The following is a 21,988-nucleotide window of genomic DNA, read 5'->3' as shown; positions in this document are numbered from 1 at the left end:
AGAGGGAGATTAGAGAGAAAGAGGGAGAGTACAGTGTGTGTGTGACCCTCTTCACTTAATGATGAATATAAAACACATGCTCAAGTGCTGTTATGGTGCTCACAGCAGTTTCTCATGCTATCTGCATATGGGTCTATCTATAAATAATGAGGCCAATGTGTGACATTGGGATCAGAATTTCAAAATGGTTTGAAACAAAAATGTCTAGGACTATACATCCTTTAAGCAGGGTTCATAAAGACATTGGCAAGTCAAATTCAAGGACTTTCAGGGACTTTTTCAAACACTTAATTGTAATTTTCAAGGACCTCAATGTCACAAAATTGCATAATTTATATAATTGTACATAGGGCCTAATATAGACCCCGCCCCCCAAAAGCATGCAAAAAGTGTTTTAAAAAAAGTTGGCCATTACCACTTTAAGAAAAAAAAATTGACCTTGCCAATGCATTTATTTTCAAATTATTATTACATTCTAAAATATGTGAGAATAATGTGGACATTGCCTGATTAAATAGATTGGATGAATGCCGATTTTTCTGTAGCCTATGTGGCTGACGCAGGCACACATAATAAAGCCATGAGTAGCTGTAGCATTAATCTCACCATTTGAATCTCACCTATCACTGTTTTTATAATGACAAAGTAACCAAAAACCAGGTTCCTTTTTTAATGGAAGGATTTGTATGGAAAGCCAAGTTGAAGCCAACATTAGATGGGAAAGCCAAGTTGAAGCCAACATTAGATGTTGTCGTCCTCATAATAACCACACGTAGTTTTACCGAAACAGAGTAGCGCAACACCCTTCAATTGAAGTGTCGGGAAACAAACGAAAGTGTCCACATCTCTCACTAAAACGGATCAAAAATGAAATCACAGATAATTATAAGAGAGCAGAATAACTGATAAATTGGCTACAATAATTACAAGGACTTTTCAAGCTCCAAATTGAGGAAATGTGATTTTCAAGGTTGGCCTATTCCAGTACTTGAATTTCTGAGCTCCAAATTCAAGTAGGCTACTTCAAGCCCCTTGTATTGTTTGAAATTTCAGGTGTAACATGGAAAACAAAATGTATTTGTCAGGTTATTTCATTACCTGATCATATTGTGAATAAGCCCACTAGGCTATGTCATTTTTTGTCATTATATCCATAATAATTAAGAGGAACAGTGTGGCGCAATAGTCTATCCTAGACAATTGCACACAGTAGACTAGAGCTGTGTTCGAATACCATACTAACATTCCGTATACTACATACTTAATGAGTATATACTACATACTATGTACTATTAGTTCGTTTTAGTATACTGTAAACAAACGGTATCCTTTCAGTTGAGTGTACTAGCGCTTCGCCTGTCTACCGGAAGTTGATGCTGTTGCTATGCAACTTCTTGCTATCTTGTTAGCATAACAAATGACTAGCTATACATCTTACGACTTCATTAACAATGTCCATTGAGAATGCACAACGACTATACCACTTAGCTAAACTATGAATGACGTGAATAATCAAGTCAATAAACGTTGGGTAGTTAGTTAGATAGCCTATAGATAATATACTGGCAAGTCTTTTTATATATATATATATATATTTTTATTGCAACAATAATACCAACATTACACATCTACAATCTACAATAAACAAAAATAATAATAAAACACCAGGCGCTAGCTAACATACCGGTACATACAAGTAACTGCTGTGGTGATATGCTATGCGGTTCGTAAGGCTAGCATAGCTAACAAATTGTCAGCCAACATAACGTGTAACGTAACTTTTTTGAAAAGTCTTTACTTTATTACAATGCTCAACATTTTCTTAACATTTGTCACAATTAGCTAAAGAAATGAATCTGTGTCTTCGGCTGCATATTTTCCGCCATTTTCTTCAAATCTGAATCTGCCCATTTTCAGAAGAATTGCATTATGGGCCCTAAAAGCACGGAATTAGTGTCCACTGCTTGTAGTCTTTGTATTTTGGTGAATGTAGTACGACATCCGAGAACTTTTGGCATAGTAACTATATCCACACTATGACCAACAAGCATACTACATACTCAATTTACATCACAAATAGTATCGTTAGTGCGGTTAGTATGAGTATTCGAACACAGTTTAGGTGTCCAATCCAAAGCACAAAAATATATGGAAACATGAACACATTACCTTGATGCTTTCTCTGTTAAATATAACGAGACTCCGCTGTAAATCAAGCAGACAACAACAGATGATGATCCTCAATTCTCTAGGGATATTAGATCCAACGTGGATCCAGGCACAACTGTCTTCACCAGTGTAATATTCACCAAAATATTCGGGAAATTCCTTGTGAACACCATTTTTCCAGCACTTGGGCTGTTGCATTGTTAGTGCTATTAAAACAGCTGTTCATCACTTGACTGTCATTCAAAAAATTTCTTCCTGGATCATATGGCTGCTTCGCATGATGTATTGTTGTCTCTACCTTCTTGCCGTTTGTGCTGTTGTCTGTGCCCAATCATGTTTGTACCATGTTATGCTGCTACCATGTGGTGCTGCTGCCATGTTGTGTTGCTACCATGTTGTTGTTATGTCGTGTTGCTTCCATACTGTGTTCTCATGTGTTGCTGCCATGCTATGTTGTTGTCTTAGGTCTCTCTTTATGTAGTGTTGTGGTGTCTCTCTTGTCGTGATGTGTGTTTTGTCCTATATATATATATTTTTTTTTATCCCAGCCCCCGTCCCCGCAGGAGGCCTTTTGGTAGGCCGTCATTGTAAATAAGAATTTGTTCTTCCTTCTTAACTGACTTGCCTAGTTAAATAAAGGTTAAATAAAATAAAATATAATGATGTGTGAAAATATCACAATTTAACTAATCTGTTGGACACCAAATACTCATCCAACAAGTATTATGCATAATTATCGAAGAACCACATTAATGACAGTATTGATTTAGGTTTTAAGTATCAAGGTAAGCTGACTCTTTTGGTTAGAAGCAATCAATTTTGCAATCGCATTTATTAATTTGGATTTGTGTGCCCATAAAAACTATTTTCACCCAGTAACATAAGGAGACACGAAATGTTACCTAGTTACACTGCATTTTTGATATCTCTATTCAAAAAACTTTCCAACAGCTAGATCCAGGATTCTTACAGGGTTCAAGTTTAATGTCTAATTTAACTGATTAATGCTTAATATGATATAACGACAACTTACACTGCAATAAATGCAAGGACAGAAAAGTAATGTTTTATGTCACACGATTTTGGACAAATCCGTCAAGACACCAACCATGATAAAGGATATTTCTCAACTCATGAATTTTATTGACTTATCAACAGCTGTAACACGTTGTCCAGTGTAGGAAATCCTCACTGGTACCCTAGTTTATAGAAACACCCATATCAGCAACATTTTCCACTGTTGCGTATTGATTTACTAGCTACACCGAAATCTGTTGCTGGTTCTGGTTGCACACAATAATTTCAAGTGACAAATTCCAGTCAACTTTTTCTCATTCCATTGCTCTAAATGTTTACTGTTGGATCACAACCCTGGTTCTGCAACAAATAGTTATTTGAAGTGTTCATTTGAAGAGGGGCTATGACGATGAACAGGAAGCTTCTGTAAGGCAGTGCTAGATGACAGACTTTTACATCCGTTTTTGAACGCTCTCCTCCCTCTATCTCCCCCCCCCCTCTCCCTCCTGCTTTCTCTCTTTTCTCTTGCTGGCTGATTTGAGCGGTCTGTGTGGGGTGTTCTCCTGAGACCGAGTTAAAGAAGGGCAAAGAACATTCACAGGCTGAATGCGGAACGTTGGGATTTCTGCTTTTCCAGGCTTTTCCCTGACTTGTCCGTGGTTTTCCTTATGTTCCATTCCAGCCCAATGCGCCGTTCTGTTCTGCACTCCTCTCTCTCTCTCTCTCTCTGTTAAGTGTTTGCGTCTTTGGAAAGCTCTGGAGTTTTCTCCGCCCAACTCTTTACCTGTTCACTAATGTCTACTAATGGTTTACAGTACTCGTTTAAACAGTTTGAGGGGTTTAGAAGTGATCCTGGGATACCAATACCTATGTATACTCAAGGGATCAGATTCAATCAAACCCACACTGGAAAACCTGCAGACATATCATATTGCTCATGTGTCAAAAATATAATTCAAACCAAAACTAGTTTTGTTTGATTTCACGCTTCCACTCACTCCTGTTCTTTCCAGTTATGTTTTTCTTCATCACATTCTAGGCCTAGGGTCTGTCAGCTTTCTCTGTCTCTGTGAGTTGTGTCCAACTAAGCCCTTTCCCATGGAGTGGCAAGAGCCAAACGCCTCCACTGCCATATTAACATCTAACAGCACTTAACCTGAATGGACAGAGCAACACATCTCCAGTGGTCCATCCCACAGAAAGTCCAGACACAGGCAATTAATATTAATGCTGATTGAGCTGACAAAAAGTTTCCCTGACTCATGACAGCCAGTGCTTGTCGGCTGGTATTACTTTCCTCTCTCTCCATTTCCTGAGAACTGGGAGTGACACTGTCCTGTTGCTCTGGATGCAGAGAGGTGATGAGGATGAGGGTGAGAGAAAGGGCAGAAAGGTTGTTCATTTTGTTGGGTTTCTTAGCTCTGCAGGGGCTCCAGTCCAGGCACCAGCCCTGGAACCAGCACAGTCCTAGTCCTATAGTCCTGGTTTTAACCACAACCACAGCCCATAGCCCCAGTTCTAGTCCAATAACTAACCCCTGCCCTATCCTAAGTCATGACCCTAGTCCACGTCTCTGCCCTGGGGCTGGGCCTAGTCCTATCACCAATGCTTGGCCCTAGTCCTAGCACTATAAAATAGCACTAGTCCTAACCCTAAACCTAGTCCTATCCTTGGCCTTGGCCTTGGCCCTAGACCTACAAAATAACCCCAGTCTTGCCCCTGGCCTCGGTCCTGGCTGCCCAGTGGAGGGGAAGCTGCCTGTCTTTGATGCCTCCTCTAGTCAGGTCAGCCAGAAAGATGCTGACTGTCGGAAGATCCCACACTCCAGAAAGGAGTCTTGTCTGGCTCAAAGACTAAGTTACAAACACTTGCCTCTCTCTCTTTCTCTCTCTCTCTCCCTCTCTTTCTCTCTCTCCCTCTAATCCATCCTTCTGCCTGTTTAGAGCTGAACAGAAGGATAGAAAAGGAAGAGAAAGAGCTCTCGCATGTTTTTGTGTGCGATTGAAGGGTAACCTTCCCCCCTTTAAATGGAGAACAGGGAAAAATCCCCCTAAATGCCCAGTAGAGGGGATGTAAGGACTGGAATGGTCTTTTCTGCCAGCCTGTTAGCATTGTGGAGTGAGCCCACTATGGGTTCCTCTTTGGCCTCTCTTTTTCTATGTCTCTGTAAACCTCCAGTGAGCCAGCCACTAAAGGATAAATGGAACGGAGACATGTTAGGAATTAATGAGGTCGCTCGGGGTTACATTTGCCAGTTTTCTGGGCGAGCTGAGCAATGTTTGTTGATATTTTACATAGATTTCATAGCCCCCCTGTTTCCGGCTCTCATGCTGTAGCCAATCAAAAACAAAAATAGGAGAGTGTTTTGATAACTGGAAAGGGGTTTGCTGGAGTAGCACATTCAAAGACCTGAATTTCCGCACAGGGAAAAATGAAAGGAAAAGGAGAGGAAATATGAAAGAACCAAACATAACAAACATGATGGTGTCTGGTGTGAGACTGCTGTAACATAGTTTAGAGAGAGCGGAGGGTGGTCTCCAGAGAGTGTGTTTAGGTGTGAAAACTGACTGTGTGTGTGTGTGTGTTTGTGTGAGAGATCTGCAGAAAAATCGCGAGGTGAGAGGTATGTGTAAGGTAGCAGACTGCCTCCTGCTGCTTTCAACCGTTCATCAGTAGTGTGTTTTGTCTTTCAATGTATGAGTTGCACAACAGGAGGCTGCACACAGTGGATGTTTATTGTTAGTGTATGTGGGTGAATATGGCAAAGGTGAATGCTCATAAACATACAGGAGTATGTCTACTGTATTAATAGTACATGCCTGTGTGATTGAGCGTCCACAGACTCTCTCCCACCTCTGTATGCATAACATACATATTATGTATGCAAAAGCAGAGCTCTTCTCTCTCTTCCACCTCTACAGTATGATCATACGTTTGTCTGTGTGAGCAGTCTCTCCCACCTCTCTCTCTCAGCCCTGTACCGCTAGCTCAGGAAGTTGTTCTGGGCGTATCGAGGGCAGGCACACAAACAGGCTGGCCCGGACAGGGCTCAAGGTGGGGGGAGGCAAAAGAGAGGGGGGGGGGTGAGGGGGCACTTCCTCCCATTCTTCTCCAGAGCGGAGTTCCCATGAGCGGCCATGCCAAGAGCAGTGTGGCTGGAGCAGGCCGACGCAGCACCAGTCTCGCCTCCGCGACGCCAGCCCCCACACACGGACACACTCAGAGCAGAGAAGACTGGACAGCGCTAGGAGGACTCACTGTGTTGTGAGGACCCATACACAGCACTCAGAGGACCCATATACAGCATTCTGTGGACCCACACATAGGGCTTGGAGGACCGCACCAGGAGCATTTGGTGACTGCGCTGACCACATACAGAGAACGGTTTCCAGCGCATCTAATTTACTGCATGTTGACTATGCAGATAGGACCATACCTAGTGGTTGCCTCATAGAGGACAGCAATCAACACCATACTGACTGGACTATTCCATAGAGGACCCTAACTAGACAACCACACACAGAGTACCATCCAGAGTGGACCGTGCTGGTCTGGAATCAGATTGGGGACCATACATAACACATTGAAGAGTACATACAGCGTTGGGCGAACCCAAAGGACCACACAGACCATTGCGTTTAGGAGATCTTCCTCTGAGTATAGAGAAGAACAGAGGAACTCTAGAGGAACATCCTCAGAGAACCATCCAGGACTGTAGACAGAGAAGCATCCACAGTGTCTCTGTCTTCAGGAGGAGCTTGGAGTCATGCATACCATCCACGGGCTGTGTAGGGTCTGCATCGCCGCTAGACTGCCTCAGGTCTGTCCCCCTAGATAATCACCTGAAGAGAGAAAGGGAGGGTGGGAGGGAGGGAGAGGAGGATAGAGGGAGAGATAGAAGTGTGTTGTGCATAGGGGTGGGACAAATTGGGGGAGAGTCTCAGGTAAGTGTGCGAGTGAGAAGAGAGGGAGAGGACAGGGAGAGGGGTAGGATGGTGTGGAGAATGGGGGTAGTGGGAGGATGGAAGAAGAGGGGGAGAGGATGAGAGATGGGTGTTCAAATAGGGTTCTGTGTGTAGCCGGCTGTTTTGGAGAGACTGCAACACAGGCAAAGAGAATATGTTAGAAAGCATGAAAATTTAAAAATGACAAGGGAACAGAAAGATGAAAGAGCAATGATGTAGGAAGCAGACCGTTCAATTGGTTGTGAAACTATATTGATTTTTTTGTGTAGTGAGAAGGGAACAGAAAGATGAAAGAGCAATGATGTAGGAAGCAGACCGTTCAATTGGTTGTGAAACTATATCGATTTTGTTGTATAGTGACAAGGGAACAGAAAGATGAAGAGCAATGATGTAGGAAGCAGACCGTTCAATTAGTTGTGAAACTATATCAATTTTTTTGTATAGTGAAATTGGATTAAGGCACCGGAACAATAAGAGATAGATAGATAGGAGAAAAGTTAGGGAATTTATATTCGAGGCTTTAGGCATTACTTTGCCATTGGAAAGCTCACTCCTACAGTATCTAAAGAATAAGGGAAGTAATGATGAGGAAACCAGTGTAAAAACCGAGTGGATGAAAAGAGAGAGTGTGTTCCCTGTTTCCTGAGACAGAAGAATGTGGTCTCCGCCACCTGCTTTATTTATCCAGAGGCAATCTGATGGAAAAAAAGAGAGAAAGGGAGAAAGTTGAGACTGTGCTACAGGCAAAATGTACAACCAAAGTCTGGAGTTTCTCATCCTCACTTAAAAATGACTTTGAATCAGTCTCAATCTTATGGCTTATAGCACTAACCTTTCTTATCTAACAGTTTGCAATCAGTGATTGGAGTTTGCGTGGCATCGCGTCAGTACAGTGTGTTGACATGGACACAATACCTGGCTGGCAGGGAGTTTGTTTTATTTGTCAGCCTAGACACATTGTCACCAAAACACAGTGACCCAGATAAGGCCTTGCACAACAGACCGGGACTGTCTTACTGGAGCTTTAGTGTTGTGGAGTTCAGCACACAAACAGACCTGGTAGTGGATGGGAGAGAATTGGTATTTTGCTTTAGTCCTGTAGTGTGCATGCATGTGTGTGTATGTGTGTGTTTGTATGTGTGAGTATGTAAGTTAGTAGTGTAATCACTGAAGCACATCGGGTTGACAGGCTGTAGAGGCATCAAACAGAGCAGAAGCACACAGAAGACAGACAGACAGACAGTGGGTTGGCTCCCAGCTGTCGGCTCTCATAGTTAGATAGTGTCTCATATGAGACTGTTGAGGCAAAACAACATAGAGAGAAAGCTTGATTTCACACACGCATGCACCCACACACTGCGCATTTCACAGGACACAACAGGTCACGACTCCACACACACACACACACACACACACACACACACACACACACACACACACACACACACACACACACACACACACACACACTCCTACGCGTTACATAAATGCACTCCTGTACAATTCATTTCCATAGCTAAGTCTCTGAATAGCGAGCAATGGTAGTTTCATACTCACTCTAAAGCACCATATAAGTGGGCTCGTAACCTTCTCATTTGACTGGAAGGAGATAGATTGAGGCATTAGAGGCTCTTGAGACAAACTGGAGATGGGAGAATAGCATCCAGATGCTCACTCTGAGCCAGCTTTGTATGCTGCCTGTCAGGTTCTCTGGCCTTGGCCTGAAGAGCTTTCCAAACTGCTCACATCAGTATTGTGCAAGGTTGGACTTGTGTGTTAGCGCATGGGAGAGCAAGACTAGGGATGAGGGTTAGTGAGTAAGAATGTGTGTGTGTGTGTGTGTGTGTGTGTGTACCCACCGTGTGCCCACTGTCAGGCCCTGGATGCCAGTCGGTGTGTCTTGTCTCCCAGTAGTCCGGTCCCACGCTCAGAGAGGCCAGGGGGCATCTCACATTAACACTACCCCCCACTACCCACCGCCCCTCTACTCTACCCTCCCTCTTCTACAGCGTGCCAACCTATCCCTTCACACTACTACCCCCTGCAGAGCCCCATCTCTCTTTCCCTTCTCTCACTGTCTCCCTCAGACACTCCCCCGGTCTTTCTCCATTCGCTTCTGTTGTTTCTCTCTTTTCCCCATCTGTCTTTTTGTCTCTTCATCTCACGTCTTCCTTCTGTGTCTCTCTTTCTCCCTCTCCCTCTCCCTCTCTCTCTCCCTCCCTCCCTCCCTCCCTCCCTCCCTCCCTCCCTCCCTCCCTCCCTCCCTCCCTCCCTCCCTCTCCCTCTCCCTCTCCCTCTCCCTCTCCCTCTCCCTCTCCCTCTCCCTCTCTCTCCCTCCCTCCCTCCCTCTCCCTCTCCCTCTCCCTCTCCCTCTCCCTCTCCCTCTCCCTCTCCCTCTCCCTCCCTCTCCCTCTCCCTCCCTCCCTCCCTCCCTCCCTCCCTCCCTCCCTCCCTCCCTCCCTCCCTCCCTCCCTCTCCCTCTCCCTCTCCCTCTCCCTCTCCCTCTCCCTCTCCCTCTCCCTCTCCCTCTCCCTCTCCCTCTCCCTCTCCCTCACCCTCACCCTCCCTCTCTCTCTGATCTGACAGTGGTGATGTTGTCTCTGGTCGTTAGCCAGGCTGTAGGGTTATTAAACAGTTGTCTCCTCCACTACCCAGATGATCTACATTTTAAAACTATCAAGATTATCATCTATCAAACATTTAAAAATACTATCAAGATAAAAGAGTCTTGGAGCAACATTGTACTGTGTTTGTGTGTTCAGATAGACTTTAATTTCAGAGGCCCTATTGTCAGCAGATGAGATGGAAACAATGTTTTGTAGCGGAGCACTATTGATTTTGGCACACACACTGGGATTATTCCTGGAATTTTTACAGAAAGTTTTTGGGCATCGTACGTGTGTGTTTGTGTGTGTGTGTGTGTGTGTGTGTGTGTGTGTGCTTGCGCACCTGCTCTGTGTGGATGCTGTCCACAGTTGGCGTCAGATCCACACCAAAGCGCTGGCCTCATTTGATGAGGGCCACAGTGCTAGTTCGTGTGGCTGGTATCCACACACATTCCATCCACACACACTCAGCTGCTGGCCAGAGAGAGAACCACACTCTAATCTGTAGGCATATCTCACATGTTGGTCTAACTACTCCTATTTTGCTGTAGATTATTTTTTTTGAAAATAATATTTGCTTTTTACTCCATGGACATACATAGACATGTAATAATTGAATAATGTCTTTACATATGTTGATTTGATGTCTCTGTGTCTTTAGGTGACCATCCTTCGAGGAAAGGACGGCTATGGCTTCACCATCTGCTCTGACTCCCCAGTGAGGGTACAGGCTGTCGATCCAGGCAAGGCTCTCCTTTCCCTGCTGTCTGTGTGTTGATGTGTGTGTGTTAGTCTAGATGTGTAGTTGTGTGTATATCTGACCCAGCCTTGCCCTCTACTGTCCTGAGGTGGTCAAGCATATCAGGTTTGTGTGTAAATGATTGGGTAGAAGCTTGTGTGTGTAACTGCCCAATCTCTTGTCTTGAGGTGGTCGGCTGTTTGTGTGTGTGTGGGTATTTGCGTGAAATCTCTCTGTGTGTGTGTGTGTGACCCTCTACTGACCTCTCTCCTTTCTTCAGGTGGTCCGGCGGATCAGGCAGGTCTGCAGCAGCTGGACACTGTGCTGCAGCTCAATGGTCAGCCTGTAGAACAGTGGAAATGTGTGGAGCTCGCCCACGCCATCAGGTACTACAGGCAGGGAGACACAGAGGAAATAATGGACTAAACCAACTTTGATAGGGATAACTATCTTCAACACTTATAGCTCCCCATGTACATTACATTTTTTTATCTATGCACAGCAAACCCTATATAGACACTCTGGCCTGTAACCTCTTTGCTCACGTCCTTTGCCTTTGATAAGCTTACCTTTTCACATTCCCTCTCTCCCTCCCTCTACAGAAACAGCTCCAATGAGATCACGGTTGTGGTATGGCGCACCGGGCCGGCCGCCAAGCCCAGTTTTGAGGGCCTCATCCACCGGCCCTCCTACAAGCCCAACTATGACACCCCCTCGCCCCCCACCAGGCGGAGGGACAGGTCCAAGGACCGGCTAGACCGGGACAAGACCCCCCCGGCCGTGCCCCCCCTCCCTGCCCACCACAGGACCAGCCGCCGGGTGCTGGTCAACGGCTCTGAGGGGGGCGGCGGGGGAGGGGTAGGGGGGCCGTGGGGGGAGAGGGGGCGTGTAGGAGGGGGGGCGGAGGAGGTGGATGGTAAAGCCCGGAGCCAGACCCAGACCCAGAGCCACACAGCCACGCTGAAGGGGACTAGAGTGAAGGCGTCCAACGGAGATAACTACATCATCCTGGCCCCCATAAACCCAGGAAGCCAGGTACTGGCGGAGGAGCAGAGGCTCATGGTCCATCCCAGGCTCCTGCCCTACCCCCTTGATGGCACTATCTAGACCCTGACATACCCTGGAGATCTCAATATGTGCCATTCATACCTGCCACAGATCCGTGCCAATCCTACCTGACATACACTATCTGCCATCTAAATCTGAGATATACCCTGCCATTCTAACCTGAGAAATAACTGTGTAATTCAAACTGACACATGTGCATTCTGTAAATCAAAGATACAATATATAGTAAATAGTTAAATAGGTAGTTGAATGAGACATTTTGAAAAAATTGTATTCAACCAAGAGTTGAGATTTGCTTCACCAGTAAGTAGTATTCAAGCCCATATATGGGGAAAGCCACATTTGGCCCATGGGGTGTTCTATCAAATGATGCACACTGTAACATCCTGTGACATACTGTATATGAGGCAATAGCTCTTTATGATAAAGACATAATAAAGTGTAACAAATGGAAAAAGAAACACACTGATTGTGAACTTGATTCCTTAACATCCCCAACCATACAACACTAACCATCCAGCCTGTAAAAATTGACCAGTTATGTTGAAGCAATGAATGCAGAGAACTAGAATCCCATAACTTCTAGTCTTTACTTAGTCCTCCATTATCTGTCCCACTGAGCTTGAACAGCCAATCACAGACAGTAATGCTGACTGTGTGGCTGAGGGCTAGCGTGACTCAGTAGCCTGGTTGTTAGAAGGCCTCTAGGGGAAGTGAAGGAGACTGTATACCCTGCTTTTCATCTAGACCCAGGGACCTAGACACTGTAGGGCTGTCGGTTAGTCTGGGAGCTGCTGCCTGCCTGGCAATCTAAGTGTGTGTGTGCGCTTGCTTAATGTGTGTGCGTGTGTAGGGAAGTGTGTTTGTCTGAGGGCAGCTATGCTACCTCAACATATATGGCATGACACAGGGCTCAGAGGGCATGATGGGAACGTCTTCTGTGTGTAAATGCTAAGAGGAGAGCACAGGGGTTAGGGGGTTAGGAGTGTGAGGGGGTGGACTGCTGTGGAGGGCTGTGGAGGAGGAGTGGATGGAGTGGGGATAGGATACAGATGAGGGGATAGCGAGAGAGGGGGAGAGAGGGATAAGAGAGGGAAACCCCCCATTAATCACCTTCCCTATGGGAAACATGGGATAGGGAACAGAGTAGATATGGGTAGTACATCAACAGGTTGGAATAATGGTTGTAAGAAGTAGAAGGGATTAATGGGGTAGAGAGAGGCAATTATGGATGGATGATGGGTACAGCAGAAGAGGGAGAAAGTAGAGGAAAGGGAAAATGTAGATAAAGCAGTTGCCAAAGTGGATGGAAATAAGAGGATAGAACATTTCAGACTAAATCCAAACTTTGAAGCATGGGGTAAATGAGCATCTCTCCTCCTCAGCCTGGTCAGCCTGGTCACAGGTCAGAGCAGGCATACAATCCATGATGATTTGGTTTCATCTTGTCAGCCAGTCCCCACTGAAACACACACAGCAGAGAAATCAATCATGGAAGATAGTTGGATGTACCAGCCATTGATATGCCTCTGGTTGGGTCACCTCTTTCTCCTGGCTTCTTATATATCGGGTAGATCTTATCGTTAGGCAAAGTTCTAGGATCAGCTCCCCCCTCCCCCATTACATTTCCAGGGGCAACGTTACTAGGGTGCTTGAGTAGTTATCTGTAGGCACAGTTAAGGATCAGCTCCCTCCATCAACCATTCAATTTCCAAGGGCAATGTCATCCTTCTCTAGTATTCATAGTGCTAAGGTACAGTACAGTGTGTGGTTGACGTCTGTGTCACTCAATGCCATAGGAATCAATGAACAGCACAGTCACCATCATGTATCAACAGCACACATTAGCTATCAGAACACTGGGTCTATTCCTTGAGTTGAACACACATATATTGAATATGTGACATGGCTCAATGGCCTGATATCACATAGGCCTACTGCAGTACAGTAGAAATGGAGACAGCCAACAGTCTGTGGCCCCATTCCATGCTCAACATGACCATTGCTTCAATTTGACTTCATGTTAGGCATTTATTATGGTGGGATGGATACATTACATTACATGTGAAAGTATCCTAAAGCAGTGTATTGCTTAATGGTATTGGTCAACAGAACCATTGATTGTGATGTTTTTGTCTCTTTCAGATATTGAGGCCTGTCTACCAGGACAACCATGGTACGTTGGGTAAGCCATGTATTACTGACTACGATTTGAATGAACAATGTGGTTTGTCAGGACAATTCTATCTATAACCATTGTACTTTTATGTTCCCAGGCTAACTCCCAGTGTGTATGTATGTGGTGTGTTGTGTGTGTGTGTGTGTGTGTGTTTGTGCGTGTGGTGTCTCTCAGCAGGGAGGATATACCCGGGTCAGGCCAGCATGCCCCAGACACAAGGGTCTGGCGGTGCCCCGCCTGGGGGTGTAGGACTAGCAGGCCGGACCACCTTCCTACGACGCTCCACTAATGCCAAGATGTCTAAGCCATCCGATGCCAACCTCTCTGGCCAACCCCCACCCAGCTACCAGCAGGCCCAGAGCTCCAACTTTGCTAATTACCAGAACTGTACTATAGTACGCTCCCATGTACCACACGGCAACCCGCACAGCAACTATGGCTACGTCAAAGCAGCACCCAAGATCCTCATCTTCCCCATTTTTGTTCAGGTGTGTGTGTGTGCGTGTGTATGTGTGTATGAGTGACTCACCATATTTCCACTACCATCTTTCCATCTCTCCATTAGTGCCATTAGGGGTTTTCCCCTTTTATTTGGATAACTTTGAAGAAAACCACACCATGTTTGTTGCAATGCTCCTCCTCTCTGTGGTATGTGTGTAGCTACATATGATTCTGTCATAAACACATTAGAATTAACTAAATTTCCTCTACATGCCTACGTCCAAGCACTCATGCCCACTGTCAGGGTGTGATCGTATTGCACAACTGGACTACCCACTTCCCAGGATTCTACAATCGTCTGTAATAGTACTTCCTGCTGACTAACTGAGTCACCGAGCTGCACAGTGAAACAGCCCTGTGGTCTCTCTAGCTCCAGTCCGGGTCCACAAGAGGATGTGGCTAACAACCCCGCTGCACTGGCGCTTTTAGCCTAGTGCCTCTTCACAGATTGAGACCTTTATAGAGCATCTCACAGATTCCTGCAGTCACAGCTCACACTGTGAGGATCTCTGTAGAGACTGGTGCGACTGTAGCTACAAGAGAGCCGCCAGCTGCACAGCCTGTAGTGTTCCCTTTGGTGGGCAGAGAGCATGGAGCTTGGAGCCAGAATGGAGATGGTACTGTAGCTACATGCTCCCTCATGTACGGCTATGTTCATGAGAACATCCCTCCCAGACATGTCTTATTTAGTGGTATTTGTGAGTGTTGTGAATGATATTGGACTGTAATAGCAGTGTTACGAGTTATATATCAGTGACTTTGGCTGTAGTATTGTGTACTGTCATTATAAGTGATATTAGTTAATGTAGTGTGTTTGAAGTGATATTAAACTGCAGTATTTTGCCCTGGATGATAATGTAATCTTCATTTCATTCCTAGTATGTTGCCTAAACTTAATCTAACTTTAATCTAATGTCAATCTAACCCTTAACTCTACTCTCCTCCTGTGTGTGCAGCCTCTGGACCTGTGTAACCCCACACGGACTCTGGTGGTCTCTGAGGAGATGATCCTCCACGAGAGCAAGCACCTCTCCATTAAGGTAAATGGCTTCTGACGAGAGGTCTGTGTGTGTGTGTGTGTGTGTGTGTGTGTCAGGATCAGTAAGTAAGATGGGACATGTAAATGTTTTTGACTGAGAGTATTTAAGAGAGGAACATGTTGTGAGTATCTGACACAAGTCTCTATACTGCCACTGTAGTTCTCTTCATTCATATTCTACAACTGCTAATGTTTTTCGGGTTTGTTTAACTGTCAAAATGTTTCTGGAATGCACTATGGAGATTTTTTCCAGCCCTTGTCAATGTTCTTAAATACCCTCCCAGTGCCTCTGTCTGTGGTGTGTTTTGTGCTAGCAACAGAGAACAGAGGAAACAGAGGAAGAGACCACAGTTAAAAAAACCTCTGGGTGGCTGCTGCACTGCGTTGGGCATGTCTCCTCTCCTCTCCTCTCCTCTCCTCTCCTCTCCTCTCCTCTCCTCTCCTCTCCTCTCCTCTCCTCTCCTCTCCTCTCCTCTCCTCTCCTCTCCTCTCCTCTCCTTTCACACAGACAATGATACAGGACTAGCATTGGTACAAACCTTTTGCTAGTTTGCCAGAATCCATTTCATAGAGTTGGTTTATCATAGAGACGATGCTGACAACTCGGTTCCAAAATAACTCTACATCTCATAACTCTTTGAAAAGGGAGGGGGAGATAGAGCTCTCTTTTATGTCCTGTTCTGTCTGTGCACTCTTGCTTTTCTATTTAGCTCTTTCCATGTTTCTGTCTCTCTCTGTCTCTCTCTGTCTGTCTCTCTCTCTATCTCTGTCTCTGTCTCTGTCTCTCTCTGTCTCTCTCTGTCTGTCTCTCTCTCTATCTCTGTCTCTGTCTCTGTCTCTCTCTGTCTGTCTCTCTCTCTATCTCTGTTTCTCTCTCTCTCAATAAAATGAAATGAAATTCAAATGGCGTTATTGGCATGGGAAACATATGTTTACATTGCCAAAGCAAATGGAATAGACATTAGACAAAAGGGAAATCTCTTCACACCGTCAGTGAGCTGTCATTTCTACTTGTAACACTTTTCTTTGTTCCATATGGCTCATTAACACTGTATACCGATAGTTGCAATTCATAGGTCATTGTTTATGACAGAAAATGTACATTGATATTCATTTCTAGATTGTCAGCACAATTTCTATCCATTTATTTTCATTTGGAAATATTTGACTTGTTATTTAAGAGCAAACATAGTTGAAAGAAATGTTGAGGTTGTGGCACAGTATTTAATGGGAAACTGCTGAATAATACTACAAAAATATATGGTCTATCTGTCTATCTGAAATTCACAGATTATAGTAAATGTTGCTTACTGTACAATACTGTATTACACACATACAGTACCAGAGATAAAGTGAAATTGACCGGGGTCACACACTTACTAAAAAGTCATGACAATACACACAATGGTCTGAGGAATGATAATGTCGTGTGGCCCCCATTGCCTCTCTCATTCTTCTTCTCTCTTTTTCCTCTCTCTTTTTCCTCGCTCTCCCTCTCCCTCTCTCTCTCTCTCTCTCTCTCTCTCTCTCTCTCTCTCTCTCTCTCTCTCTCTCTCTCTCTCTCTCTCTCTCTCTCTCTCTCTCTCGTTCTCTCTCTCGTTCCCTCTGTCACGTTTCCTGACCTTTGTGTAGTGTTATCAGTGGGAGAACCATGTGGCCTCCAGAACTTCCTCTACAGTTACTTATCAGTGGCTACATAACCATTGAGTAGCATCATCAGTACAGTACAATGGACTGGGGGACTTTCTTTTGATTGATGATTCATCGAGGTTCCATTGGTTCCAGACAGTAGTTTCAATCAAATACAGTATTCACTAAATGCATTTGCTGCCTCTCTCTCTCATATTTTATAAACCATACTGTATTTCAGTTTTTACGAGAATGCTTCAAAAAGAGCAATACAGTACAAAGGGCTCATGTTGCCCATATTTGCCCTTGTAGTTGTAACTGCCTGTAAGTCATGCAGTCATTCTATAGACTGGTGGTTGAATGTGATCACCTCCCTTTGGACTTGGCTTTAGTGGAAAGCTACAATACCAGGTTGTGGTGGATGAGGGTGGATATGTAATACACAGAAGTTTTCCACCCTGTGTTTTCTGGGAATGAGAGAGCGGAGCGAGATAGGGAAGCCATGCCAAACTGGGCAGCCATTGTGATAATATTGTCCAGGAAATGTGATGGAGAGGTGTGTGTGTGTGTGTGTGTGGGGGGTTTGCTAGGTGGTTGGCAGAAAGGGTGTTTGACCTCACTCAATACATGCACAGTGATGTGATGTCAAGTTTTAGCAAGATGATATTTTCAGCAACTCAGTCTCTCCCCTCTCTCTCTCTCTCTCTCATCTCTCTCTCTCTCTCTCTCTCTCTCTCTCTCTCTCTCGCTCTCACAAACACACACACACTCAAACGCACATCCTGACAGGTTGATTCTGGGCGACCTTCCTATCTATTCCCCTCTCACCTCCCTGAGAAGACAAAAGAGATCAGCTGTGATTTTTTGGTTGTTGTTGAGGGGTTGGCTTAAAAAACAACTCTGACCCTGTTGACATGAGTCTTCTTGACATTCTCTTCCTCCCTGAGGGGTTCAGGTCTGTGGACATATCTAATTGATTGATAGCAGACAGGAGAGGAGGGAAAGAGAGAGGGAGGGAGTGGGGGCTCTGTGCGGAGGACTGGATGTTAGAATATCCCTCTATCACCTGCTCTGTGGGTTTCAATTGTGTTCATGTGTGTGTGTGTGTGTGTGTGTGTGTCTACTGCAGATAAAAATGGACAGTACTGCATACGTACTGTGAAGTATTGTCTTTTCTGTTCCAATTCTTCACAGTTTTTTCACTTTCATTGTGCCAGATGAGCTTTTCAGATCCTCACTGTGTCTCGGAGCAGAGCATCGGAGCTGCATGGTAATTGTGGCCCCTGGCTGGGACTTGATAAAAGAAGACAAATATTTAACAGTTCGTGTTTGTAGATAATCAGTGTGGGGCCAGACATCTCTGACATCCAGACATCTGTATTATTACAGCTTTTACCTTGGTGATGCAAGACTGGCCGTACTACCCTGGGCGCACACCAAACTCCCACACACACACATACACATCGAAATACACACATATGCCTGCGCACAAGCACGCATTCACACACACACACGCACAAGTAATAGTGGTTGAGTGCTTTTCTGAAGAGAGCAAGTATAGAGATTACTGACATCTCTGCACCAACCTACTTCACCCACCCACACACAGACAGACCGACAGACCACAACAGCAAGACCATCAGTATCGTCTCGATCTGCATAGAAACCACATACACAAAAAAAATAACATACCCCGCCCACACATAGCCTACACACACTGTTTGCTGTATTGTGTTGATGCATATGATAAAATACCTTTGCTGTAGCTTCCTTGGTGTTGCCCAGAGGGGCTTTACTGAGTGTGTTGTTTGTTTAACACTAATGTGAGGCCTGACCTTTAACAGTTAGTACTGTGCCTTCTGTTAAGAGAAACAGGGAAATACATGCCACTGACACACACACACAAACACAAACACATTCACGCACATAAAGTATTTGCATACACATTATTATTTATTGCAAACAGTATTGCACGTGCACAGACAGAGTATATTAAAATCAAATCAAATTTTATTTGTCACTTGCACCGAATACAACAGTATGTAGACCTTTCTGTGAAATGCTTACTTACAAGCCCTTAACCAATGCAGTTTTAAGAAAAAGAAGAGTTAAGAAAAATATTTACAAATTAAACTAAAGTAAACAATAAAAGAGCAACAATAAAATAATAATAACGAGGCTATATACAGGGGGTACCGGTACCGAGTCAATGTGCGGGGGTACATGTTTTATTCGAGGTAATTGAGGTAATATGTACATGTACAGTTGAAGTCGGAAGTTTACATACACTTAGGTTGGAGTCATTAAAACTTGTTTTTCAACCACTTCACACATTTCATGTTAACAAACTATAGTTTTGGCAATCGGTTAGGACATCTACATTGTGCATGACACAAGTACTTTTTCCAACAATTGTTTACAGACAGATTATTTCACTTATAATTCACTGTATCACAATTCCAGTGGGTCAGAAGTTGACTGTGCCTTTAAACAGCTTGGAAAATTCCAGAAAATGATGTCATGGCTTCTGATAGGCTAATTGACATCATTTGAGTCAATTGGAGGTGTACCTGTGGATGTATTTCAAGGCCTACCTTCAAACTCAGTGACTCTTTGCTGGACATCATGGGAAAATCAAAAGAAATCAGCCAAGAACTCCGATTTTTTCCCCCCAAACGCCTGTACAAACAATAGTTCGCAAGTATAAACACCATGGGACCCCGCAGCCGTCATACCGCTCAGGAAGGTGACGCGTTCTGTCTCCTAGAGATGAACGTACTTTGGTGCTAAAAGTGAAAATCAATCCCAGAACAACAGCAAAGGACCTTGTGAAGATGCTGGAGGAAACAGGTACAAAAGTATCTATATCCACAGTAAAACAAGTCCTATATCAACATAACCTGAAAGGCCGCTCAGCAAGGAAGAAGCCACTGCTCCAAAACCGCCATACAAAAGCCAGACTACGGTTTGCAACTGCACATGGGGACAAAGATCGTACTTTTTGGAGAAATGTCCTCTGGTCTGATTAAACAAAAATAGAACTGTTTGGCCATAATGACCATTGTTATGTTTGGAGGAAAAAGGGGAAGGCTTACAAGCCGAAGAACACCATCCCAACCGTGAAGCATGGGGGTGGCAGCATCATGCTGTGGGGGTGCTTTGCTGCAGGAGGGACTGGTGCACTTCACAAAATAGATGTCATCATGAGGAAGGAAAATTATGTGGATATATTGAAGCAACATCTCAAGATATCAGTCAGGAAGTTAAAGCTTGGTCGCAAATGGGTCTTCCAAATGGACAATGACCCCAAGCATACTTCCAAAGTTGTGGCAAAATGACTTAAGGACAACAAAGTCAAGGTATTGGAGTGGTCATCACAAAGCCCTGACCTCAATCCTATAGAAAATGTGTGGGCAGAACTGAAAAAGTGTGTGCGAGAAAGGAGGCCTACGAACCTGACTCAGTTACACCAGCTCTGTCAGGAGGAATGGGCCAAAATTCGCCCAACTTATTGTGGGAAGCTTGTGGAAGGCTACCCGAAATGTTTGAGCCAAATAAAAAAATTTAAAGGCAATGCTACCAAATACTAATTGAGTGTATGTAAACTTTTGACCCACTGGGAATGTGATGAAATAAATAAAAGCTGAAATAAATCATTCTCTCTACTATTATTGTCACGATCGTCATAATGAGCGGACCAAGGCGCAGCGTTGTCACGCCCTGGCTCTGGGGACTCTAGTATGTTGAGCCAGGGTGTGAGTTTTCATTTGTTTTCGTTTTCAGAGGCAACGTGTATCAGCTGTTGCTTGTTGTCTTTGATTGGGAACCATACTTAAGCAGCCAGTTTTCCCACAGTGTTTGTGGGATCTTGTTCCTGTATAGGTTTGTGTTTTGCACCTTTGGATGTCACGTTATCGTTTGTTGTTTTTGTTCGTGTAATCATTATTTAATAAATATGTTCACCTTCCACGCTGCGCCTTGGTCCTCTGTATCCGACGAACGTGACAAGCGTGATACGAGTACATACTTTAATAGCTACTTACACAAAACAAAACAACAAAACGATACGTGAAGTCCTCGGTCAATAACACAAACCTACACGGAACAAGATCCCACAAAACACAAGTGCACAACAGGCTGCCTAAGTATGGTTCCCAATCAGAGACAACAAGCAACAGCTGATTCTCGTTGCCTCTGATTGAGAACCACCCCGGCCAACATAGAAACACATAACCTAGAACAGAACATAGAACACGAAACATAGACACTACACAAAGAAACTAACACACTGGCTCAACATACAAGAGTCCCCAGAGCCAGGGCGTGACAATTATTCTGACATTTCACATTCTTAAAATAAAGTGGTGATCCTAACTAACCTAAGACAGGGAATTTTTACTAGGATTAAATATCAGGAATTGTGAAAAACTGAGTTTAAATGTATTTGGCTAAGGTGTATGTAAACTTCCGACTTCAACTGTAGGTAGGGGTAAAGTGACTATGCATTGATAATAGATAATAAACAGCGAGTAGCAGCAGCTAGACTTGCCGTGTGTTAGGAGAGAGAACAGTCTATGACTAGGGTGGCTGGAGTCTTTAGCAATTTTTAGGGCCTTCCTCTGACACCGCCTGATATAGAGGTCCTGGATGGCAGGAAGCTTGGCCCCAGTGATGTACTGGGCTGTACGCACTACCCTCTGTAGTGCCTTGCGGTCAGAGGCTGAGCAGTTGCCATACCAGGCGGTGATGCAACCAGTCAGGATGCTCTCGATGGTGCAGCTGTTGGACTTTTTGAGGATCTGAGGACCCAAGCCAAATCTTTTCAGTCTCCTGAGGGGGAATAGGCATTGTTGTGCCCTCTTCACGACTGTCTTGGTGTATTTGGACCATGATTGTTTGTTGGTGATGTGGACACTAAGGAACTTGAAGCTCTCAACCTGCTGCACTACAGCCCCGTCGATGAGAATGGGGGCGTGCTCGGCCCTCCTTTTCTTGTAGTCCACGATCATCTCCTTTGTCTTGATCATGTTGAGGGAGAGGTTGTTGTCCTGGCACCACACCTCCAGGTCTCTGACC

The 21,988-nt window shown here is 44.6% G+C and overlaps 2 protein-coding genes across 5 annotated transcripts in view; both read left to right on the top strand.

Moving 5' to 3' along the window:
• Positions 1-11,603, top strand: part of LOC121583482 (regulator of G-protein signaling 3-like) — a 57,717-nt gene extending 46,114 nt beyond the window's left edge. Inside the window, exons 3-5 of the mRNA XM_041899632.2 lie at positions 10,419-10,500; positions 10,777-10,882; positions 11,099-11,603. Of these exons, the coding sequence (XP_041755566.1) occupies positions 10,419-10,500; positions 10,777-10,882; positions 11,099-11,603 (693 nt within the window). The remainder of the gene's footprint in view (positions 1-10,418; positions 10,501-10,776; positions 10,883-11,098) is intronic.
• Positions 11,375-21,988, top strand: part of LOC121582493 (regulator of G-protein signaling 3) — a 211,445-nt gene continuing 200,831 nt past the window's right edge. For 2 of the 4 annotated variants that reach the window (XM_041898313.2, XM_045225117.1), the window contains exons 1-4: positions 11,375-11,531; positions 13,710-13,749; positions 13,918-14,231; positions 15,201-15,284. In XM_041898313.2, the coding sequence (XP_041754247.1) occupies positions 13,947-14,231; positions 15,201-15,284 (369 nt within the window). In that variant the 5' untranslated portion in view covers positions 11,375-11,531; positions 13,710-13,749; positions 13,918-13,946. Of the gene's footprint in view, positions 11,532-13,709; positions 13,750-13,917; positions 14,232-14,771; positions 14,862-15,200; positions 15,285-21,988 lie in introns of those variants that run through there. The other 2 variants (XM_041898312.2, XM_041898314.2) reach the window with 2 other exon arrangements.

The sequence above is a fragment of the Coregonus clupeaformis genome, chromosome 15 (assembly GCF_020615455.1).
Source record: "Coregonus clupeaformis isolate EN_2021a chromosome 15, ASM2061545v1, whole genome shotgun sequence".
NCBI classification, from domain to species: domain Eukaryota; kingdom Metazoa; phylum Chordata; class Actinopteri; order Salmoniformes; family Salmonidae; genus Coregonus; species Coregonus clupeaformis.
Note: the sequence above shows the minus strand (reverse complement) of the source record. Positions and strands in the feature narration are given on the sequence as shown.